The sequence below is a fragment of the Pipistrellus kuhlii genome, unplaced genomic scaffold (assembly GCF_014108245.1).
Source record: "Pipistrellus kuhlii isolate mPipKuh1 unplaced genomic scaffold, mPipKuh1.p scaffold_m20_p_10, whole genome shotgun sequence".
Lineage (NCBI taxonomy): Eukaryota > Metazoa > Chordata > Mammalia > Chiroptera > Vespertilionidae > Pipistrellus > Pipistrellus kuhlii.
This window is the reverse complement of record NW_023425405.1, coordinates 7,934,892-7,958,316: the sequence shown is the minus strand read 5'-3', so window position 1 is coordinate 7,958,316 and position 23,425 is coordinate 7,934,892. Positions and strand designations below refer to the sequence as shown.

General features: G+C 38.3%; 1 protein-coding gene across 1 annotated transcript in view; it reads left to right on the top strand.

Moving 5' to 3' along the window:
- The window catches only part of IQUB (IQ motif and ubiquitin domain containing), a 53,947-nt gene that overhangs the window by 13,869 nt on the left and 16,653 nt on the right, over positions 1-23,425 (top strand). Inside the window, exons 4-9 of the mRNA XM_045576449.1 lie at positions 5,860-6,018; positions 6,106-6,278; positions 6,486-6,641; positions 10,360-10,570; positions 14,361-14,536; positions 20,538-20,708. Of these exons, the coding sequence (XP_045432405.1) occupies positions 5,860-6,018; positions 6,106-6,278; positions 6,486-6,641; positions 10,360-10,570; positions 14,361-14,536; positions 20,538-20,708 (1,046 nt within the window). The remainder of the gene's footprint in view (positions 1-5,859; positions 6,019-6,105; positions 6,279-6,485; positions 6,642-10,359; positions 10,571-14,360; positions 14,537-20,537; positions 20,709-23,425) is intronic.

The following is a 23,425-nucleotide window of genomic DNA, read 5'->3' as shown; positions in this document are numbered from 1 at the left end:
GGTGACTATGTCGCACACTGACCAGCACAGGGAAGATGCTCAACACAGGAGCTGCCAAGCTGTGGTGACTTGGCAGCTGTGGTTCTCTGGTGACGCACCAGGAACCAGAGAGGAGGGAACCCAGTTCTAGGGTGTGTCAACTAAGAGCTGCCCTTGAGGGATGTTTTGGTCCAGTTTCTGCAGGCCAGGCCGAGGGACCCCACCTGTGCACGAATCCGTGCATGGGCCTCTAGTAGCTAAATAAATATTTCTATAGACTATGTCTATGTCTGCACAAATTTTAATATTTTATTTTTTAATCCTTATTGTTGGAAGTATTATATATGTCCCCCTTTTTCCTCCATTGCCCCCCCTTTAGCCTACCCTCACTCCCTGCCCCAGACCTTTGCCACCCTATTGTCTGTGCCCAATAAATTATAAATGCATATAATTTATTTGGTTGATCTTTTCTCACTTACCCACCCACCCTCTCCTGTTTTCCCTCTGAGATTCTGCATTCTGTTGTTCCATGCTTCCATGTCTCTGGATCCACTCCATTCATCAGTTTTTCAACATCCTGTAGTTTTCTGGCACTGGTCTTTTACCTCCTTGGTTAAGTTTATTCCTAAGTATCTTAATGTTTTTTTTTTTTTGTTGCAATGGTAAATGGGATTGCTGGTTTAGTTTCTCTTCCTGAGAGCTCATTATTGGTACATAAAAAACACATCTCAATTTGGGATGTTGATTTTGTATCCTGCTACCTTGCCAAATTCATTTATTAAATCTAGTAATTTTTTGGTGAAGTCTTTAGGGTTTTCTATGTACAATATCATGTCACCTATGAGTAATGAGAGTTTTACTTCCTACTTTCTAATTTGGATGCCTTCTCCTTTTCAATTTGGATGCCTTTTATTTCTTCTTGTCTGATCTCTATGGCAAGGACATCCAGTACTATCCTATCTAATAAAAGAGTAATATTCAAATTAACCATCATCCACCAGCCACACCCACCAACCAATCAGAGCAAGTATACAAATTAATCCCAACCAAGATGGCTGTGGCCATAGAGTGTGCAGGAGGGAGGCTTGAGTTTCCCTGGCAATGGAGGAAGCCAAGCTTTCCACATACCCTGGAGGGTCCAGGCCTCCACTCAAGGATACAAAGTTTCAATTGTAGAAGATAAATAAATTCCAGATACCAGGTCACCAGGGGGTGTGGCCAGCTTGCAAACCACCACAGGCCCCTCATCCAGGCCGCTTCTCACTCCAAAAGAACCCCCACCCTGATCCGGGATACCCTTCAGGGCAAACCAGCTGGCCCCCACCCATGCACCAGGCCTCTATCCTATCTAATAAAAAAGTAATATGCAGATTGACCATCACTCCAACACACAAGATGGCTGCCCCCATGTGGCCAAAGATCCTGCCCCCATGTGGACACAAGATGGCCAGCAGGGGATGGCAGTTGGGAAGGACCAGGCCTGCAAGGGAGGGCAGTTGGGGGTGATCTAGCCTGCAGGGGAGGGCAGTTAGGGGTAACCAGGCTGGCGAGGAGGGAAGTTGATGGTGACCGGGCCTTCAGGGAAGGGCAGTTGGGGGGACCCAGGCCTGCAGAGGAGAGAAGTTGGAGGTACCTGGCCTGCAGGGGAGGGTAGTTAGGGGTGACTAGGTCTGAAGGAGATGGCAGTTAGGGTGACCAGGTTTACAGGGGAACAGTTAGGCATCAATCAGGCTGGCAGGCAAAAGTGGTTAGGGGCAATCAGGAAGGCAGGCAGCCGAGTAGTTGGGAGTCAGCTGTCCTGGATTGTGAGAGGGATGTCCAACTGCAGGCTTAAACGGGCAGTTGGACATCCCCCAAGGGTTTTGGAATTAGGATAATGATGGCGTCATAAAAAAGAGCTTGGAAATATTCCTTCCTCTTGGATTTTTTGTAATAGTTTGAGGAAGTTGGTGTTACTTCTTTGAATGTTTGGTAAAACTCCCCTGTAAAGCCTTCTGGATCCGGGCTTTTGTTTGCTGGAAGTTATTTGATTACCGTTTCTATTTAATCAGTTGTTATTGGCCTATTCAAGTTTTCTAATTCTTCCTGATTCAATTTTGGGAGATTGTAGTTTTCTAGGAATTTGTTCATTTCATCCACATTGTTCAGCTTGTTGTCATATAGTTGTTCATGGTATTTTCTTACAATCCTTTGTATTTCTGTGGTGTCTGGTGTTACTTCTCTTCTTTCATTTCTGATTTTATTTATTTGGGTCCTCTCTCTTTGTTTCTTCATGAGTCTGGCTAAAGGTTCATCAATCTTGTTTATCCTCTTAAACAGGCGTCTTCAAACTACGGCCTGCAGGCCACATGCGACCCGCAGAGGAGTCTGATCCGGCCCGCCAGGTTTTTTGGGCAGTGAGCGCAGCCGAGGTGTTACAGTAGGAATTAGTAGTTCATATAGTCCGGCCCTCCGGCTCTCTGAGGGACCGTGATCTGGCCCCCCACTTTAAAAAGTTTGAAGATGCCTGCTCTTAAAGAACCAGCTCTTGGTTTCATTAAATTTTTGCATTTTTATATATTTTTAAATCTTTATGTCATTTTTTTTTTCTCCAACCTTTATTATTTCCTTCCTTTTATTTAACTCTGGGATTTTCTTGTTGTTCTCTTTATAATTGTTTACCGTATTTTCCGGCGTATAAAACGACTTTTGAAACAAAAAAAAGCCTGCTCAGATTGGCCAGAGTCAGAGAGGCGGTCTATTAAAAAAAGAACTGGTGTTGTCTCGGAAGTGGGGGGTAGTCTTATACAGCGAATATAGGCCTAAACCTATGTTTTAACTATAAAATTAGGGGGGTTGTCTTATACGCCGGAAAAATACGGTAACTTTTAGGGTTAAATAATTTCTTATTTTTTGAGTTAGGCCTATGGTGCTATGAACTTTCCTCTAAAGACTCCTTTTTCTGTGTCCCATAGCAAATCATAATATTTTAGCTTAAAAACGTCTTATCTTTACTTACAAAGGTGCCACCATAACTTTTTTTTGTGTAAAATCCTAAGCACTATAAAGTAATAAGCTATACATATCAAGTTTCTCCTTGCCAAATCAGAAAAAAACAGTTCAATTTCAAAATTGTTTTCTAAAACTATTATAATCAATATACTTGAATAGTATAGTGCTTGTGTACTCAAGCAACTGATTATTAAAGCTTGGTTGGGGAAACAAAGCTAAAATTTATACAGTAATAATAATAATAGTGATGACGATCATGATCATGTTGATGATGATGGTTGATTTGAGCATTTACTATGTGATAGCCCTACAAAATATGCTGCCTACATTATCACAATATCATCCCATCCACACAACAATCCTTTATTATGAATTTTTTCTTTATTTTTTTATTTTTTAAATATATTTTAATGATTTTGTATAGAGAGGAAGGGAGAGAGATAGAGAGTTATTGTAGAAACATCAATGAGAGAGTCATCAATCAGCTGCCTCTTGCACACCCCCTACTGGGGATATGCCTGCAAGCAAGGTACATGCCCTTGACCGGAATCGAACCCGGGACCTTTCAGTCCCCAAGCCGATGCTCTATCCATTGAGCCAAACCGGTTTTGGCTGAATTTTTTCTTTAAAAGTATAAAACTAAAGCTCAGGTTTCTCTTCATATCACATAAATTCACATAGCTAATAAGTGGCAGAGTCTGAACTTAAATATAGGTCTAACTCCAAAAAGGGAACTTAAAACTGTGTGGCATTAATTATAAGGTGAAATTTAAAACTGAAAGAGAGAGCACTGGAGAAGTTGGCTACTGGTACCATAGAATCTCTTTCTTTGCACTTCATGGCCTTTTTCTTTATGTGTAAGCACTCTGCATCACTACCGGGCTTATGTCAATAGCAATAGTAACGAAAAAGCTGGATTTGTGTCAACTAACCACCTTCTAAGATAGGTGCTTTTTTCTGGTACCTGAACTGGAATTCAAGTTTGGTATGGGACTAAGCCTACTACAGAAACAAGGAGAGGAATGAAGAGGCTCTGGGCATCTGTATTAGGTTCCCATGACTGTTATAACAACCCCTGATTTAGTAGCTCAACGCAACACATTATTTCTCTTACAGCTCCAGAGGCCAGAAGTCCTCGCTCCCTTTCACTCAGACAAACGTGTCAGCAGGGCTCTTCTCCTAAATGTTCTGGAAAGATTCTGCTTCCTTGCCTTTTCTAACTTCTAGAGTTGCATTCCTTGCATTCATTGGCTCCTGGCCCATTCCTCCATCATCGAAGCCAGCAGCATAGCCTCCTCACATCTTTCTGCTCTGTCCTGTTGTCTTCACCCTGCCATCACACCTCCCTCTTGCTTCCTCTCATAAGAGCACTTGTGGTGCCAAAACCGGTTTGGCTCAGTGGATAGAGTGTTGGCCTGTGGACTGTAAGGTCCCAAATTTGATTCCGGTCAAGGGCATGTACCTTGGTTGTGGGCACATCCCCAGTAGGAGGTGTGCAAGAGGCAGCTGATCGATGTTTCTCTCTCATCGGTGTTTCTAACTCTCTATCCCTCTCTCTTCCTCTCTGTAAAAAAAAAAAAAAAAAAAAAAAAAAAAAAAAAATATATATATATATATATATATATATATATATATATATATGGAGCACTTGTGGTTATACTTAGGGCCTACCTGGACAATCCAGGATAATCTCTCCATCTCAAAAACCTTAACAGTCACTTTTCCCATATATGGTAGCAGTCATAGGTTCTGGGGATTAGGACCATTATCTCAACCTATCACAAAAACCCATTGCATTCATGTTAATTTTAAAATTATGAGTTGAGGGTGAATATAGAAACCCAGTGATTTTTGTGCTTTCTTGAACTATGTATGGTGCCGGGGGGAAGGGAGGTGTACTAAAAATATCAGGGGAACACTTTGTAAAGTATATAGTTATCTAATCACTATTCTGTACACATGCAACTAGTATACAATAATATTGAATGTAAACTGTAGTTGAAAAAAATTAAAAATATTGATAATTATCATTTTTAAAAGGCTAGTGATGATATGTGATATATTTCTAAGAATGAGTATATCAAAACCTTTGCTATGCTTAACTTATTAATTGTAATTAGGAAGATTATATGTTGGAAAATTGGTATGAGTATTAATCAATAAACTTTCCATGATACAAAACTGCAGCCAGTAACATTATACAAATTTTTATATGCCTTAAAATAGAGAAATAAAATTAGAATCAATTTATAGAATAAACCAATGGGGAGAAGGAAGATGTAGTAGCAATACAACGTAAAAATAAAGTGCACTATACTTTTCCAAGCACAAAACTGAGACTTAGCTCCTTCTTGGCATTAATTAATTTGTATGAGTTTCTGATTATAGAAACAGGGACAGGAAGGGATTCTTTAGAATTCTGATTGTATACTTTTCTGCTGGAGAGAGAGGTGAGTATTAGGTTTTCTCAGATATGCTAGGTCTGGAGCTTACATATAATGCACTATCATTTTTTTTTTACAGAATTATTATTTAGAGTATGATTTTGCTTATTTATAAAATAGGTTTTTAAAAATTTCAGATGTTTACAGAGTTGCATGGTTATTATGTATTTGCATTTCTGAAGAGTTAAGACTTGTAGCTTTACTTAGAATGCTGAATTCTTGTTTGGGATACCACCCTGACTTTTCCCACTGCAGGGAGCTCTGTATTCACTTTATAGCAAGAGATGGACACCATTAATACTTGGCACTTGATACTAATCAATATTTTGGTAATTAAACAACATGTGTTTATAGATATTTTATAGCCCCTTCAAATGAGTATATATTTCTTTTCTTTTCTTTTTTTGTCATAACACTTCTTATATATAATTTTATCTCATTTTAGGAAATATTCTTAAAAATAATGAGACTCTACTACAATATGGAGTTAAGCCGCAGGACACTGTACAAGTGGATATTTATTCCACACTTCCAGACCTATATCCAATCAAAAGAATAAAGAGATTACCTGCCCCCGAAACCATAGTTGTCAGAGTACAAACTGGTTAGTTATTTTGTATCTTTTAGATAAAAGTATTTTAGAGTCATTTTGTAGTTGAACTTCCATTCAGTCTTTGTTTTATCTCTTCAGGCATTAATCAGTACCAGTGTATAGCTGTTGAGATGATAAAATCTGACTTTCACAAACCATTTCTTGGTGGATTCAGACATAAACTAACTGGAATAGAATATCACAATGCTGGAACACAAACTGTACCTAAAAGGATTCCTGGAAAAGGCAATTTATTTTGTAGGGATACCCAGGTAGTATTTTTCTTTTTCTTTATAGGCTTTTAAAGCTATAGAATAAATACATGTTATGCTGTATTCCTCTCTAAAATAAAAGTCTTTTAAGGCATTATATGGCAATTAAAATAATGAATAAATAACAAATATGTAGGAGAATATGCTCTTACTCATTTATATGTGTATAGAGTAGATATTTATTTAAATCTTTTTTTTTAATTTTAGACAGTTTTTCAGAGAAAAAAGCTCCAACAAACTACAAATGCAACATCCACACAGATGACTAAAATTGGTGTATATGTTTCAAATATGACTGATAAACTGCTAAAACCAGGAAAATATTTTACAGCAAGAGAATATCATGCTCGAAGATTAAATGCGGTAAGATAACTTTTATTTTGGGTGGTTACTAAAAATTTAATATGTGAGTGAATTGCTCTGTGCATATCTATGTCTTTGCTTAAGCCACACTAGCTTGCATGGGAAGAACCCATGTGAATGTTGTTAAAGACTAATTACAATATTTGTTAAAGATGATAGGGCAGATTTGATTCAAAAGGGGCTACTACAATGGAGGGAAGAGATTAGGCTTAATTTTGAATACGGCAGGAAAAGTGGGACTTTATAGCTAAAGAAGGGGTCAGTGGATGGAAAATTACTATGAGAAAACATCAGGGGTAAAGGGGATTCTGGCTGAACCAATCTGGCCAGAGTGAGTAGGCATCATCTGGGGCTGGTGGAAGATGAGGAGCCGGATCAAATATGGAGAGTGATCAGATATTGAGGGTGGGGATTCTGATTAAACTGAGTTAGCAGGATTTTTTTTTTAAATCAGGATTCTTAATAAAATTGAAAAAATGCAAAGCTGCACACAGAAGCCCAAACGTCAAAGCGTAGTTGAAAAGGAGCCTTAGAGGAGTTTGATTATAATTTGGTCAAGGAGAGTCTTTGTCAGTAAGAGCCATGTTTTATTGGTAGTAAAAGCAGTCCTTGGCGTTAATCTGCCCCCAGTATAAGGAGCCAGAATCCTTCTCTGTCCCTGAGGGAATTCCCAGGACTTTGTGAGTTGCCTTTGGCCATTTATGAGCTTGGTCCTCTCTATACCTTGGTCTTAATCCTCATGACAGTAGGATCAGCTAGGAAGGGTTCCAGACTAATTGAGAGCTTGTTTGGAGGTTCTAGCAGGGGAGCGCAGCTACTCGTATACCCTTGACCGAAGACCGGTCCTCTCCTCTTGGGGGAAAGTCGTCCTCTTCGACCGAGCGCGCAGCTTCGGGAGGGACGCACATGGATCGGTGAGGGAGGAGGGGGACACCCGCCTAGCCAGCCAGATCAGCCGAATCAACCCTGGCGATCAATGGGGTGACAGATGTCGCAGCCAGATCGCCCTCACATCCGGGTTCCAGACTAATTGAAAACAAAAGGATATTAAAATCTGTTTTCCCTGATATTAGTATAGCCACTCCAACTCTTTTATGTTATGTTTGCATACTCTTATCTCTCTTCATCCTTTTACTTCTAACCTAATTGAGACTTTGTATCTGGAGTATATATCTAGTAAATAGCATATAATTGGATCTTTTCCTTTTATCCAATCTAGTAATTTCTGCCTTTTGACTAGAATACTTAGTATTCATATACTTAATATAATTATTGCAAAGGATGAATTATATCATGATTTTGCTATTGTCTATAGTCCTGTATCTCTCTGGTACATCTGTTCCTCCTTTACCACTTTCTTTTATGTTAAATATTTTTCTAGTTTGCCATTTTTATTATTTTCTAGTTTTTTACTGACATAATTAATATCTCTCTATATAAAAGCCTACGTGATTGGTACAACTGAATAACCACAACTGAACAACCAGTTGCTGTGACATGCAATGACCACCAGTGGGCAGATGTTCCACACAGTAGCTCCCCCCTAGTGGTCAGTGTGCTCCCACAGCCAACCTCTCACAGACAGGCAACCTCCCCCAGTCCCTCTCCCCATCTGGCAGGCCCGGTCTGGCAGACCCTGTCCAGCAACCGGCAGTCTGTCTGATGTCCCAGCAGGCCCCCAGACCCTAAAAGGCCCCCAGGCCCTGGCCAGCAGCTGGCAGTCTCAGGCCCTGGCCAGCAGCTGGCAGGCCCCGGCCAGCCCAGCCCTGATTGAGACTGGGAGAGATGGCCTGCATAGGCCCTGATTACTTGTCGGGCCTAGGAACCCCACTGTGCACAATTTTTTGCACTGGGCCTCTAGTCTTTAAGTATAAAAATTTCAGTGGATCTTTTCAAAAAAACATACAGTTAAAAGATTTTTCTATGTAAACAGAATTATTCAACCATTATCACAATCAATTTTAGAACATTCCCTCTCTCTGTTTTTCATCTTTGCCATTTTAAAAATGTAAATTATTCTTTGTTGAACGAGGCACTTTTTATTTTGTTGGCTTTTCTTAAATGTTTTGTTTTTCTTGGGTGTGTCCTCAGAATATGTGAGGTTTCTGATGTCCACTGTGTTACAACATATTTCTGTACTACAGCCTTACTCAGTGGCTTTAGGGGATGGGCAAGGCTTGATTCTGGGAGAGAGCTGGTTTTGTGAGAGGGCACTTCTATTCACCCTGGTGCCATGAGCCTTCTGGGACACTAACTCCTCCAGCCCAGAGGCAAATACCTCTGTTGCTTTTAAAAATATATTTTTATTGATTTCGGAGTAGAAGGGAGAGGGAAAGAGAGATAGAAACATCAATGATGAGAGAGAATTGTCCATCGGTTGCCTCCTGCAAGCCCCCTACTGGGGTCGAGCCTATAACCAGGGCACATTCCCTGGACCAGAATTGAAACTGGGACCCTTCAGTTCGCTGGCTGACACTCTATCCACAGAACCAAACCAGCTAGGGCTCTGATGCTCTTTAACTAATTAATTGTCTTAGAGGATCCTGTCTCTCTTGCATTTTTCAAGAAATCACCTAGTTAGTTTCCCTGGGATTCTTCTGCTCACGTGGGGCTTGAAGCAGTCTTAGAATAATTTCTGTATTTTGTGACTTGCCGGTCCAGTGTATGATTAGACTCCTTCTTCAGTGATTCCACCCACTTCCTTTCTTGAGGAGATTCTTTAAAGTTTCTCTTCCTTTCGAGGACTCCTTCAACATGATCCAGTATCTTTTCTTATTTCTGCTTATATAATTATCTCTAATTATCTGGGACTAGAAGGAGGGAAAGGCATGTATCAACATATTTGTCTTCAATCTTGATCCTGCCTCTTTATATTTTATTTTTATTTATGAGTCTAGTAAATAAAAATGGAAACTCTCTCAACTATATTTCAAGTATTTTGTGGATCCAGTACTATAGTGGACCTTCAGACATATTTATATTTCTCATAATTTAATAAATACCTGCTTGCTTAAATCTCCCTTTTATCTAACCTGCCTTTGGTGATTTTCGCCACGTAACCTACCTGCCATATGTTTAGGAAATACAAATTTTCTTCCTTATGGGAATTCTTGTGAACAAAATTTCTGGATCTTATCTTTTTAAAAAAATGAGATTTAAGGGCCTTATCTTAGAGTGATATATTTCATGAGAAAAAGTTATGGTCTTCAATTTTGTTTTAAATATGAGCTAATGTTAAGGACAAAATGATAAACTAGAGATAATTGATATTCAATAATAATATAGATAATTAAAATATGACAATAATATTTATTGACAACTTGAGATATGCCAGGTGTAAGCTAACTAAGCACTTTAGATGCATATTGTTATTATCACTGTTTTATAAATAAGGGTGCCAAAGCACAGAGAGGGCAAGCAGCTTATCCAAAACCAAACAGCTAGTGAGCAGCAGAGGGAAGATTTAAACTGAGTTTTTCTGTAGAGCCTGTGCTCTTAAGTATTGTACTATCTGTCTCCCATGAAGATGTATTTGCTAGATTTCAAAGTCAAATAGCTGATGTGCATTATCCATATTATAACATACGTGAGAATACCTGTCACAGAACTAAAACTAGACACAGAGTGTTTTAGTATTTATTGAATTGGAATAAAAATAATCATTGTTATTGACTCATAAAGTTGATGGTAGATACTTTTTATTTCCTTTTAACTACAGGTAATAGTGTTACAGACTTACTATAGAAAATGGCATGCTAAAGTCTTTGTAGATAATCTAAGAAGACAAAAAATGTTGAAGTTGAAGTGGCTAGAAGAAGAAGAACTAAAAAAGATAAGAGAAAAAGAAGAATGGTTGAAAATGGACTATCAGCGGAGGCATAATCCTAAAACAAAAGAAGATTTTGAACTTCTTTATAATGCACTAGAACGTAAGTTTAAAATAGGCTTTGCATAAAATACCAATTTTTCATTAGTAAGAAAAACAGGTCTACTAAAGACAAAAGGAAGACTTTATTATCTTAGGGGAAATATCTTGGGTATCTAGATTAGACAATTTAAAATGATGAATAGTGTTTTATATTTGGTATAGGTATTAAGGGGAAATGAAGTTGGAAATGCTTTTCTATTAACAATGGGTAAATTGTGCAGTTTTAGTATATTATCTAATTTGATCCTCAACCCTGTGTTATAAAGAAAGTATTGTCCAGTATGGTTCTTTGATGGTCTTGGGAATATTTGAACTCAGAGTTGAACTTCTTTGATTTTTTAAAATACATATTTGTATTGATTCCAGAGCAGAAGCGGGGTCAGGGGGAGGAGAGAGGGTTAGGAGCATCAGTAATGAGAGAGAATCATTGATTGGCTGCCTCCTGCACACCCCCTACTGGGGATTGAGCCCACAAGTCAGGCATGTGCCCTTGTCTGGAACCCTTCAATCTGCAGGCTGACGCTCTAGCCACTGAGCCAAACCAGCTAGGGTCTTCTCAAATTTCTTAGTCCAGCATCCTGTCTCTGATTTGTCCCTTTAGATGAGGGGCGTGGCAATATATTTTAATTCCCTCCCATCAATGATAATATATAAGTATGTATTGTCTACACATTTGACTTTCTTGCTTCATTTCTTTCATTCAATGTATGCTAGTCACTGGCACAATTAGAAGCTTTGGTTACTCGAATAAGCAGTAGATGCACTGTTTTTCTTGAAACCTGTCTCATCTCTCAGCTTAAATGTCATCTACTCCAAGTCTTTTGGACTGAGATCCTATTGCATCTCATGGTCTCATGGCATTCAAAACTTTTCACTCACATCATCATAATTTGTGGTAATATATCTTTTATTTAACATTAATTTTCATTACTGAGTTGTAAAATTCAGGAGAGAATAACTGCTTTTTAAAAAAAACCACCTCTGTTTTTCTGTGTTTAGCTCATATCCCAACAAATATGGGTAGAATGAATGCATACATGAATGAAAGGGAAACAGGCGTATAGTAAATGCCACTCTTTCCAGCTTCTGCTTTCCTGGAAATACCTGCTGAAGTGGAAGTAACTGGAACAGAAGTTTTTCTATTGCCTTAGGTGCCAGAAAGTGGGGAAGTTGCGCGCTTGTGATAACAGAAGAATTTTAGAAGTTAAAAATGACTTCAATTATTATTATTTTTTTGGTTGAACAGGTTTTTTTAAAATCCAAATAAATAAAAGTATGATTCCTATGATGATTCATAACATTAACTTTTAGCAAGTGTTTTTTACTCTAACTTTATTTGCTATTTGTGGATGTTATTATGTGTTCTATCATTCAAGTCACCGTTTCCGCTCTAACTGAATATAATTTAAGTGTCTACTTACATAGCTGTGCAACACCACTTCCTCAAGACAATACAATTCAACACTGGGTCCAACCAGCAACATTAATGAGTGTGCCTCACACGCCCCCCTGAGCGGCTCTCGATGTGGCTGATGGAACCGAAAGCTTGCTCCCTAGATCCCTACATCTGCGCTCCCTGTCTCCTCAGCGTTTACCTGTGCAAATTCTTTCTTCCTTCCTTCCTTCCTTCCTTCCTTCCTTCCTTCCTTCCTTCCTTCCTTCCTTCCTTCCTTCCTTCCTTCCTTCCTTTCTTTCTTTCTTTCTTTCTTTCTCTCTCTCTCTTTCCTTCCTTTCTTCCTTCCTTCTTTCTTTTTTTTCTTCCGTCGTTCCTTGCTTTCTTCCTTCCTTCCTTCCTTGCTTCTTTTCTGCCTTTTAATATGTTTTATTGATTTTACACAGAGAGGAATTGAGAGGGAGAGAGAGTTAGAAACGTCGATGAGAGAAAAACATCGACCAGCTGCCTCTTGCACACCCCCCCACTGGGGATGTGCCCGCAACCAAGGTACATGCCCTTGACCGGAATCGAACCCGGGACCTTTCAGTCCTCAGGCTGACGCTCTATTCACTGAGCCAAATCGGTCCCGGCAATACTTTCTTTTTTACTTTAAATTTTGCTTCTACTTCCATTTGCTCTGTCAGATGAAAACAAAGGTTATTTCTAAGTGTTAGTAGTTAAACAGCAATCTGTGAGAGGTCTTACTGATAACTGTAAAACTAAAGTTCTGTTAGAGCAGAACTCTATTCAAATAACATGCCAAATTCATAGGTGAATAAGCCAAACAATACCATTATTATTTTGTTTGGTTTACAGGTAACTGCAAAATAATAGAAAATATGCTAAATGAGGTTCTACCTTTTCTGCTTACTAGTGGGATTAACTTGCACAAGTTACTTTTTCTAAGCCTCAGCTTCTTCATTGGTAAAATAACAATAATTTCAGACTCATCTGCTTCACTTTATAAAGTAGAAAATACAAAATATTATATTTATGGAACTACTTTATAAAAGTAAAAAGACCTATGTATGTCTAAGTTACTATTATGTGGTAAATAATTTTATACAGATTTTCTATGTTAGAGCAGAACAAATATATTTTATGTTTACACATGTTTTATATAGAAGCAAATGGAATTTGCATGAAAGAGACATCCCCCAGTTTTTTTTTTCTATCCCTAAAATTCTAAATTTAAGCTCTTAGAAAGTCCTTTTTGTTGAAATTAAAATTTCTGGTTCACAAACTCAATAATTTATACCGCTCTCCTACTTAATAATATATTTTCAATCCATATTCTGAATTCCTGTACATATTTGGAACTGCTGCCCTCTTGTGGCTCAGTAGCAATAACATAGTTTGAATTAGAACTGCTAATACAAAGTTTTAACTTTTCCTCCAGATAATCTGTCTCTCAGTAATAAAAGTGAATACTTCTTTATTTACTTAATTTTCCATTGATCTCAATGGCTACTCTTACCTCAGACTCAGCATAGGGGCCAGCATCTTTAGAAGCCTCTCCCGACAGCATGGCTAGAGCTCACAGCCTCTTTTCCTGCTTCGTCATTCTCTGAGCACACCACTCTTTTTACTGTTCACCGTTGTACCTATGGCATCTGATAGGACCTTGCTCAGTATGTCTAGTAAATATGTATTGAATTGGATCTTCTAACCCTTTGCTTTGCTTTGTCTTGTGTTAATTGAGTCTTTCGACTCTAATTATTACCTTTTGGTCAAGGTACCATTTCTGGCTTTTAGAGACTCTGCGGGCCCAATCCCTTTAACATACTGGCCCTGGGCTTTTAGTCTGAAAACAGGAAATGAAGTAAATGGGAAAGTTACAAAAATTATTATTTTTTTTAGTGCAGCCAGTAGAATAGAAAGGATGTGAAGGCAAGATCTAGCTATACCTTGAAGCCACTTCCACTGTGGGTTAGAAGAGAAGAGACTGAGATTTGTATAAGAAAAGGCTGGAGCATTTGGCATATCTGATGTGTTCAGGGGGGCGGGGGCGGGTATCTTGAGCCAAGCTGAGGTTAGGTAAACGTGCATGGATGAGGACAGACCTGCTGCCCGCTGCAGGAACCCGCGAGCTAGCTTACCTCCAGGCTCACGCTGACATTCTCGGTACTGATTTCCTCTGGCTTCTGTGTGACCACTTCTGTTGCTTTAAGCCTCTCAGCTTTTTTTTTTTTTTTTGTCCCATTTTTTTCCTATGTCAGATGTACATTATGAATGATTCCATTCACGTATAATTTTATTGAAATTGACACAGAAATAAAAGACTGCTTGTCAGGATGTGGTGGTAAGAAGCTGTGGGATTTTAAAACCTCAGGAGTCTCTCATGTTGTTCCCACAGTCTGGCGACAAGAAGAACTGGAATACATTAACCAGTCTCTCTGTGGCGCTGACAGGAAAGCTGCTTTGTGCGAACTTCTGGAAAAAGAGACCCAAATCATTGCTTCCATTGGGAGGCACAGACACATCGCTTTCATGGCAAACCAGGACGCCATCATACAGGCTTTTTTGAATAAGGTCAGTACAGCGGCTCTTGTCTAAACATCAGTGTGTCCTTAGTGTAAAACAACTAACATTTACATTTTAAGAGTTTGTGTGAATTTTATTTAGCATTTTGGTGTAATATTTCTTTAAATTCTATTTTTACTTTTGATGCATCTTTACATTTCAAGTGTAGCCTAGAACAGTGGTCGGCAAACTCATTAGTCAACAGAATCAAATATCAACAGTACAACAATTGAGATTTCTTTTGAGAACCAAATTGTTTAAACTTCTAATACCACTTCTTCAATGGAAGAGCCACACTCAAGGGGCCAAAGAGCCTCAGTTTGCTGACCACAGGCCTAGAATAGAGATGGACAGGTAACATGAAATTAATGTGTTTTCAACAAAAGGGATTCAGCCAGGAATGAAAAAATAGAGGCACTTTCCTTGTGACTGTTCCTTTAGTTTTTGGCTGGCTATAGGAACTGGATGAATCGCACCCCCTGATAAAATGGAGTATGAAATTCACAAACTATCTTTTCTGGTGTGCCCATAGGGTAAGCAACCTAAGGAAATAGCTATAGACTAGTGTTTTTCCTCTTGCTCACCAGGTCATTAACTGATTGAACATTTCTGACCAAAAAGATACATGGTTATTGAAAACCATGAAAACATACAATTAATGGAAAAACTAAAGTAATTACCCTTTCTTGGTGACACTGTCTGATCCTGAAGAGCCTGTTTCCATAGAGACCAATTTTCTTTTATAAACCTGATCTTTGTAAACAATTAAAAGCCAACCAGCTACAAGGAAATGAATATGCTCTTCAAGATATTCGCCTGTAGGGAGTCTAGTGACTTTAGTGTATTTTTGATACTATAAATGCCTTCTTCTAATCTTACCTGCACATTCTCCTGTTTGATCTCAGTTTTTTTCTTCTGGCTTTAACTGCTACCTGAATCCTGGATTTCCCTATATGTGATGGTAAAAAAATGGCCAGACCTCTCTTTGGAGCTCCCAAAATAACATATCCAATTGCCTACTGTCATTGCTCTTTGGATGTCCCAAGAGTCCACCTCACATCAATCTTTAAGTCATGTCATCTCACCATTCCTTCACCCCAACCTCCAAACTTATCCTGTTCTGTAGCGCTCACACCGTTTATCTCTGTGAATATTACACAATCTACTCAGTTGCTTCAGGAAGCATTATTCTTGACATCCATTTAGCCACTAACCTGTTTGTTCTATTATTTTAATAGTCTCCTCTGTTCTTTACTGCTTTGTTTCTAAACTCACTACCACTGCCTGTAAGGAAATGGCTACCTCATGGCACTCTGATGACTTCCCATGTGTCCAAATAGGCAAAGACTAGAACTGCAGCTACTCTGAGTCTTGTGGAATGCCTCGTGGTCCTGCTGGAACACAGAGGGATGGGAGGCTTCAGAGAGTATACTGTGGCAGCTCCTCTCTCTGCTGCCCTTTCGCCCCCAGGAGGCTGTCATGAGACGCATGTCCTGTGTGTGTGAACTTGCCACTGGTTGAAATAATTCTGATGTTCTCCTCCTCTGGATTACTCTTATGTCCCCAAATTAGGCTCGCGGTGTCCAGTCTCACTTTGTAGTTCCCTCCACCGTTATCCATACTGTTGCCACTACCATAGTGACCTCATTAACTACCTCTCTGCCATGCCCCTCCTCACTGCCTCAGGGAACAAAAGTTTTAATTTTAATTTTAATTTTTATTGATTTCAGAGAGGAAGGGAGAGGGAGACAGAGATAGAAACATCAATGATGAGGGAGAATCATTGATTGGCTGCCTCCAGCACACCCCATACTGGGGATGGAGCCTGCAACCTGGGCATGTGCCCTTGATTAGAATCGAACCTGGGACTCTTCAGTCCACTGGCTGACGCTTTGTCCACTGAGCCAAACCAGCCAGGTCTCAAAGATTTTATAAAGAATTAATTAAATATTTTGTACTTTTAACACATCAAACATTGACCGCCACAGGTTATCAAATGTTAAAAACTCACAAGTTAACAGAGATGAAGGAATTCAGGTCAAGAAATTTGAAAGAAAAATCATCAGCTGTTTTCTAATATATCTTGTGTGCTTTTTATCCAAACTGTACTGAGACAGTTTGCACCTTGTAAGAGGCCATTTATTCTTTATTCTCTTGATTTCACACCAGTTCTCGTCATCACAAGCTAAAAAACTGCCACCTGTGTCAGCTGTGTCATTTACATGGCTTTTCTCATTACTCAGGTGGCCAACAGCTAATGGGACAGGAAAACGTAACTGAGTCCCGCCTCTCTCTGAGCTCCACAGTGTGAGGGGTGTCCTCTGAGGACCAGCACAACCCCCTCGCTGTGAAAGGAAAGCTGACCACTCCCCAGCAGCCATTGGCGGGTTGGGGCTGTTCCTAATTTGTGTCCTTAGGGACCCCAGTATTAATTGAGGAGGAAGAAAAGACCTCTTCACAGCGCAGTCATTTCTCCTCCTCTGGGGAAGCCTGCTGTGCTCAGGGTTCTCTCCACCTTCCCTTCCCTGAAAGGCGTCTTCCTGCTGTTCTTCTCTTTCTCTCCAACAGCGTCGTGCTGTCTCTTTTGTTGGCCGCTGAGTGGAATTTATTACGCTCCTGTTTTCAGAGCCAATTTAAGAACAGCGTCGTTGTGCACCTCCTAGTACAGCCAAAGCTTTCAAAGGAAGAAAGGAAACAGGAAAAAGAAATCAGCAGAGTTGACATTTTCCTACATCAGAGTAAAAAAACAACAACAAAACATCTTAAGACCTGAAATCAAAGAAGCGTAGGTTTGAAGACCAAATTGTCAGTGTTGGCAGAAATAAATCCTGTATAAAAAAGCTTTGCCAAACAGATTTTTAATATCTTCGCAGTGCCAACACCAGGGAACTTGAACTTCAAATCTAGGATTCTTTGTATCTATCACTCATTATTCCTTTTACTCTGGCTACCTCCTAGTTTTTCTTTGGGTTTCCTCTCAGATTCTATTTTTTTTCATCAGTTAATTACTTATTTACCTGCAACCATCAAGCATAATTCTTTTTTGTTACTTATTTTCTTATTTTTATATCTCATTAGATTTGAGAGTCCTTGAAATCAAGACAGTATTTTATCTACTAGATACTTAGTGTGCTGACGGATGTACAGTAAACACAATAAATATTAGTGCGTTGAATTAATGAGTACTGTTAACCCTGTGACATATACACAACTGAAACATTTATTCTTATAATCTTTGGGGAGATATAGAATTAACAAACATAAAATAATTATAGAACAATTTGGACACAAATTTTATTGTCCCAAGCAATTGAAATAAAAATACTGCGTGTGTGTGTGTGTGTGTGTGTGTGTGTGTGTGTGAAAGTAAAATAAGATTTCAGGTACTAGTAATTTTATTGGTTCAGACCATAGTAGTTAGGAATAGAGTTTGAGCTGAAAATTAAATGATGGGAAGGTTCAGAATGTTGAATATATATTTGGAAAAATTCAAGATATTACTGTATCATCCTATTTAGATGGGGCTAAAAACTTGGAGGTAAGGTAGAGTTAAATCAACCCACCAGCTGGATAAAATACAATGTAGTAGATAAAATAGGTGTGAGAAATGGTTCACCTGTCCGAATTTCGAATGACGGACTGGGAAACAGAAACAGGCGAAAATGAGACTTTTAATAATACTCTGGACAATGGGTGCCCATTGTACAGGAACACACATGGGGGAGGGAACAGGGCCTATTTATCTAGTCCCTCCTCCGGTTCCTCATTGGCTGAGTACTATTTGGTCACCTGTTTCTTAATATGCCTCCTAGGTCTTGCTGTCTCCCATTTGGGCCATTTAAAACATTGGGCTGAGATCTTTCTAGCTGTCTCCACCTCCCTTTGTTTAGGGGAATCTTGCAGGAAAATGTGCTGTCAGCCCCGTGCACAGCTCTCATACCTTCTCCCCACACCCCACCCCCTGTTTGCTCTGGGGAAATTCAGTCACCGCCTGGCCACATGCTGTTTCTTTTCTATGAAGATGAATCAGAGGCATGTTTCTTACACTAGGTATTTCATTAAAAGGTTAATATACATGGATTATTACAAATGAAATAAATTATCACCTGCAGAGCAAAAGGTATCATCCACATTACTTGAAGATTACATTTAACAGAACCACCCTGAGGAAAATTGCATATTAAATTAGTTAGACTTTAGAATGTTGCAATAGAAAACTTATCTTAAGATTGCTTATTCCTTAAAACTTTTAAAAAGAGCTTTGAAACAAGCATTAAACTTTAATAACATTCTGAAGCCTATCCCATTCAAGGCTATATCCAATTTAAAACAATATTTTTATTTCAATTAATAATAATTAAGTGATAAAACACTTTATTATTGAGCTATATATGTTTTGTAATTCTTAATAAATTTGCTTAATTCTATCAGCCCACTAATGAATAATACATTATTTAATACTACAGTTATGCTTTAAAATATGATGAATTATAGGGCTGATGCTTCACATTTGCTGAATTAAAACTAGAATTGAGAATCTAAAAGTTCTGATTCATTTTGGCTTTAACTAGAAAATGATGTCATTATCATGTCAAATATAGTTGATTTATTTTTATAAATATGTTTTTATTTTCCTTATAGAGAGCGGAAGTGAGAGGGAGAGAGAGAGTGAAATGTCAGTGAGAGAGAGAGAAACATCTATCAGCTGTCTCCTGTATGCCCTCTGCATTGAGCCAAACGAACTACACCAGCCAGGGATCAAATATTTTTTCAAAGGTTACTTTGTAGTTCTCAATGTAACTTATCTAATATGAAATGTAAAATAATAAAAGGTAAATTGATGCTATAACTATAAATTTCTCATAATACTGTCATACCAAGTGCATCTTAATATTATTTCTTCATTTGGCTAGACTACATTCCTGATAATTTGTTCCAACACCTGGGATTTTATTTAAACTCTAAATTATATCAAACCTAAGATTTGAATGGTTGCAAGTATGGCAATTGGACTACAGGTCTCCAAAGCGATTACCAATCAAAATCTGAACAACTAATAGTCATGGTAAGAGAGAGAGCCTTTTTCCTGATAGAGTACAATCAGGGAGAGAAACAGCAGCTTTATACCTTAAAGTGGAAGAGCAAATAGACTATGAGTTTTCACAGGGAAATTTCCAGGTGAATGCATCTTAAAGGCGGGAATAGGAGCATTGGCAAACCCAAACTTAATACTAGTCATTAAGACTGTGCTGGTGGTCCGAGTTGCGGAGGACTTTCTCCACTTCCTGTCTCTGGTCTCTGAATTCTTAGCCTGGAAGTAGTCAGGAACTTCAGGGCAGGTGAACTCTAGTTTTCACCCTCGGTTATGGAGGTGGGCTCAGTTGGGAGGTACCACGCCAGATTTGGAAATAAAAACTGAGACTCTTAGCCATTATCAGGGAGCAAGGACCATAGCAACTGCTAAGATAGCCGAGTAAAGCCGCTTCATTATGGACATCTGCTTTGTGAAGAATTGTAAACTTTTGGTAGATTTATTTATCTAGGAAACAAAACTAAAACTCACAGAGTTCTTTTGGCTTAACCCACTGAGGACTGTAACAATAGCTCCACCAACAAAGGTGGTCTTTAGTTGGCAAGGCACGACCAAGACATTTACACAACTCAGTATAATTGAACTGAGCAGATAACTTTTAAAAACATTCTAAATGTTGGTAATGAGTTTTTTCATGCACTCTTCAAGCCATTCAAAGTACCAGCCAGTACAAATTAGTAGCAAAATCTGAATCCTGTAGAAGCATTTATACTTTATATGCTGAACAGCTCTCTCATATTTTTTCCTCAAAATGTCTTACTGTCCCATGGTCTCCAAATTCTTCAATTAATTTTCTGATATTTTAGTGATACTCTTATTTATAAAGCACATGATAATTAAGGTAAACTTTTAATAGAAAAAAACAAGGTTATATTTTAGCCTTTAACTAACTGATAATTATAATATTTATTTTTTAAGTGTTCAGCTCCGAAAACATGGAGAAGAGTTGATGGCAAAATAATTGAGATGGATACACAGTACACTATCAGAGCCAGAGAGCTTCAAAACATCTATAAGTGCATTATGCTGAAAAATCTCTCGCAAGATGAGAGACTGGACGTACTCTTAACACTTAAACATACTGTGAAGGTACATTAACTCTCTCTTAGTTTTGGGGTATTCTTAGCACTATCAATAAAAAAAATTGTAGAGTGAAATAAATAAGATATTTGCATTCAGTAACTATAAAAATGATTGATAAATGTTTACATAAATTTGTCAACAACTATATTGTTTTGGTATAATTTGGAGAGGATATAGGCTATGCATGGATATTTGTCTAAAAGTTCTCAAACTATGTATTATGGCACATAATAAATGTAAAAATAGCACAATAGACATTCTAAATGTAAATGTATTTTTATATATATGCAGTGAAGCAAATATATGCAAATACATTGCATGGGATTAATATTCAACTCAGTTCAGTAAAACAGCAGCTATTGTCTATATATTTGTTTGTTTTTTAACATATTTTTTTATTGATTTCAGAGAGGAAGGGACAGGGAAAGAGAGAGAGAGAGAGAGAGAGAGAGAGAGAGAGAGAGAGAGAGAGAGAGAGAGGAGAGAGAAACATCAATGATGAGAGAGAATCATTGATCAACTGCCTCCTGCATACTCTGTACTGGGGATCAAGCCTGCAGCCTGGTTATATGCCTTGACTGGAATCGAGGAATCGAACCTGGGACTTTTTAGTCCACAGGCTGACTGACACTCTATCCACTGAGCCAAACAAGCTTAGGTTGTCTATATGTTTTAACAGTCATTAATGAAAATTTTATTTTTAGCAGTTTTAAAGCAGCATTAGTGTAAGTATTTTTGTTTTTCTCCCTCATTTAATATTGATTTTGTGTGTTTTAGTCCTGCTTTTAATGAAAATGAAACAGATATCACAGGTCAAGTTCCCAAGAAATACTCAAATTGAAGGCAATATTGATCATATGTTTTTGTCAATATAGGTAAATTAAGTGGGCAATTCAGCTAAAATATTTGGCTTCTGAAAATGATTTTCTGTTCACTAAATTTATAAGGCATCTTCAATTTATATATCTTTATAAAGATATAAGTTGTTTCTAAATTACCATCTGTTTTAACTATTATAAAGGTTATAGATAGGCAATGGATTGGATAACTGAATTGCGTGTCTATTTTGGTCATCAATATGAGCCAAATTCTCAAAGCATATAGATATAGATATCCAAATTATAACCAGGGGTTCATTATAAATAATAACTGAAAATTGTCAGCTATATTAAAATCTATCTAGGAGAATCATATGATTGCAATCTAAGAATTTCATCAGTAAAATGCTTAGATACCTTGTGTAGGTTCTTTGTTTCCTAACTGCAAAGAACAGGTTATTCTGTTGAGAAAAAAACAAGACCAAAATACACCAAGTTCTTATGACATATTAAGTAGTTGAGTAAATGGTTCTTATTGGGAGATAAATCTACACAGGTCTCGGATTCCTTCCCATTTTGAGGGCAGAGGCACTGAGTGCCTTTGTCCTGAACTACTCTTTCAAAGATGTTCCTGTAGTGAGTGGCCTTAAAATACCATTGTACTTAGGAAGAGAGGGTGAAGCAATAGATCCAGAGGTAGGAAATAAGCATATCTAAATTGTTAAAAAGGGAGTGCAGGTGGGGAATCTAGTAGAAATCCTCTTATCTAACATAATTAGAACCAATATCTGGCTAATTAAAAAACAAAGGGTGGTTTATAAAAGATAAATTATTCATCTCTTCAACAACATGTTTAAGCTATTATACCCACATGTGCCTTTATTTAAGAACCAGAGGCCTGGTGCACAAAATTCATGAACTGTGGTGGGGGGCTCCCTCAGCCCAGCCTGCGCCCTCTCGCAGTCCGGACCCCCTGGAGGATGTCCGCCTGGCAGCTTAGGCCCTATACCCCCGGGGATTGGGTCTAAGCCAGCAGGAGGACATCCCTCTCGCAGTTTGAGGCTCTTGCAGTCTGGGACCCCTTGCTCCTTACTGCCCACCTGCAGGGGAGATGGGAGAGGCTCCAGCCAGGGTCACTGCACTCACCAGCCATGAGCCTAGCTTCTGGCTGAATGGCGTTCTCACAGGAGGAACACACTGACCACCCGAGGACAGCTTCTGTGTTGAGCGTCTGTCCCCTGGTGGTCAGTGTGCATCATAGTAATTGGTTGTTCCATTGGTCATTCCACCATTTGGTTGATTTGCACATTAGGGTTTTATTATGTAGGATATTATGATGGACGATTGAGGCCTTCAAGAACAATTCAAATTCTGGCTTTTATTCATTTATGGCTGTGCAACCTTAGATAAGTTACTTAATATTTCTGAAAATCAGTTTCAATTAATTTGTAAAATTAGTTAAGGATATAAATATATCTATGTTTGTGCATATATATATATATATATGTATGTATATATAAAATAAAAATATAATCTGTATGTCTCAGTACTTACAAATAAAAATCCCTCAATAAATAATAGGTATTATTTTGATGACAATTGCTAATATAGACCAGTGAATCTTGAACCTGAGTACACATTAGAATCATCTAGAGAGCTTGAAAAGGAGAAAGTGGCGGACAGACAGACACAGACACATAGACCTTCTGCCTCCCCATACACATAGAAAGAAAGAGGATATGAGAATGATTAGAAATAATATTTAGGCTCCATTTCAAGGTAGTTAAATTAGATCTCAAGTGTGAAATCAATGTTTAACATCTTTAACCCTCCCCCAGGTCCTTCTAATGTGCCTTCAGGCTCAAGGACCACTGATGTAGACTCACATATTAGCTATGCCAAGAA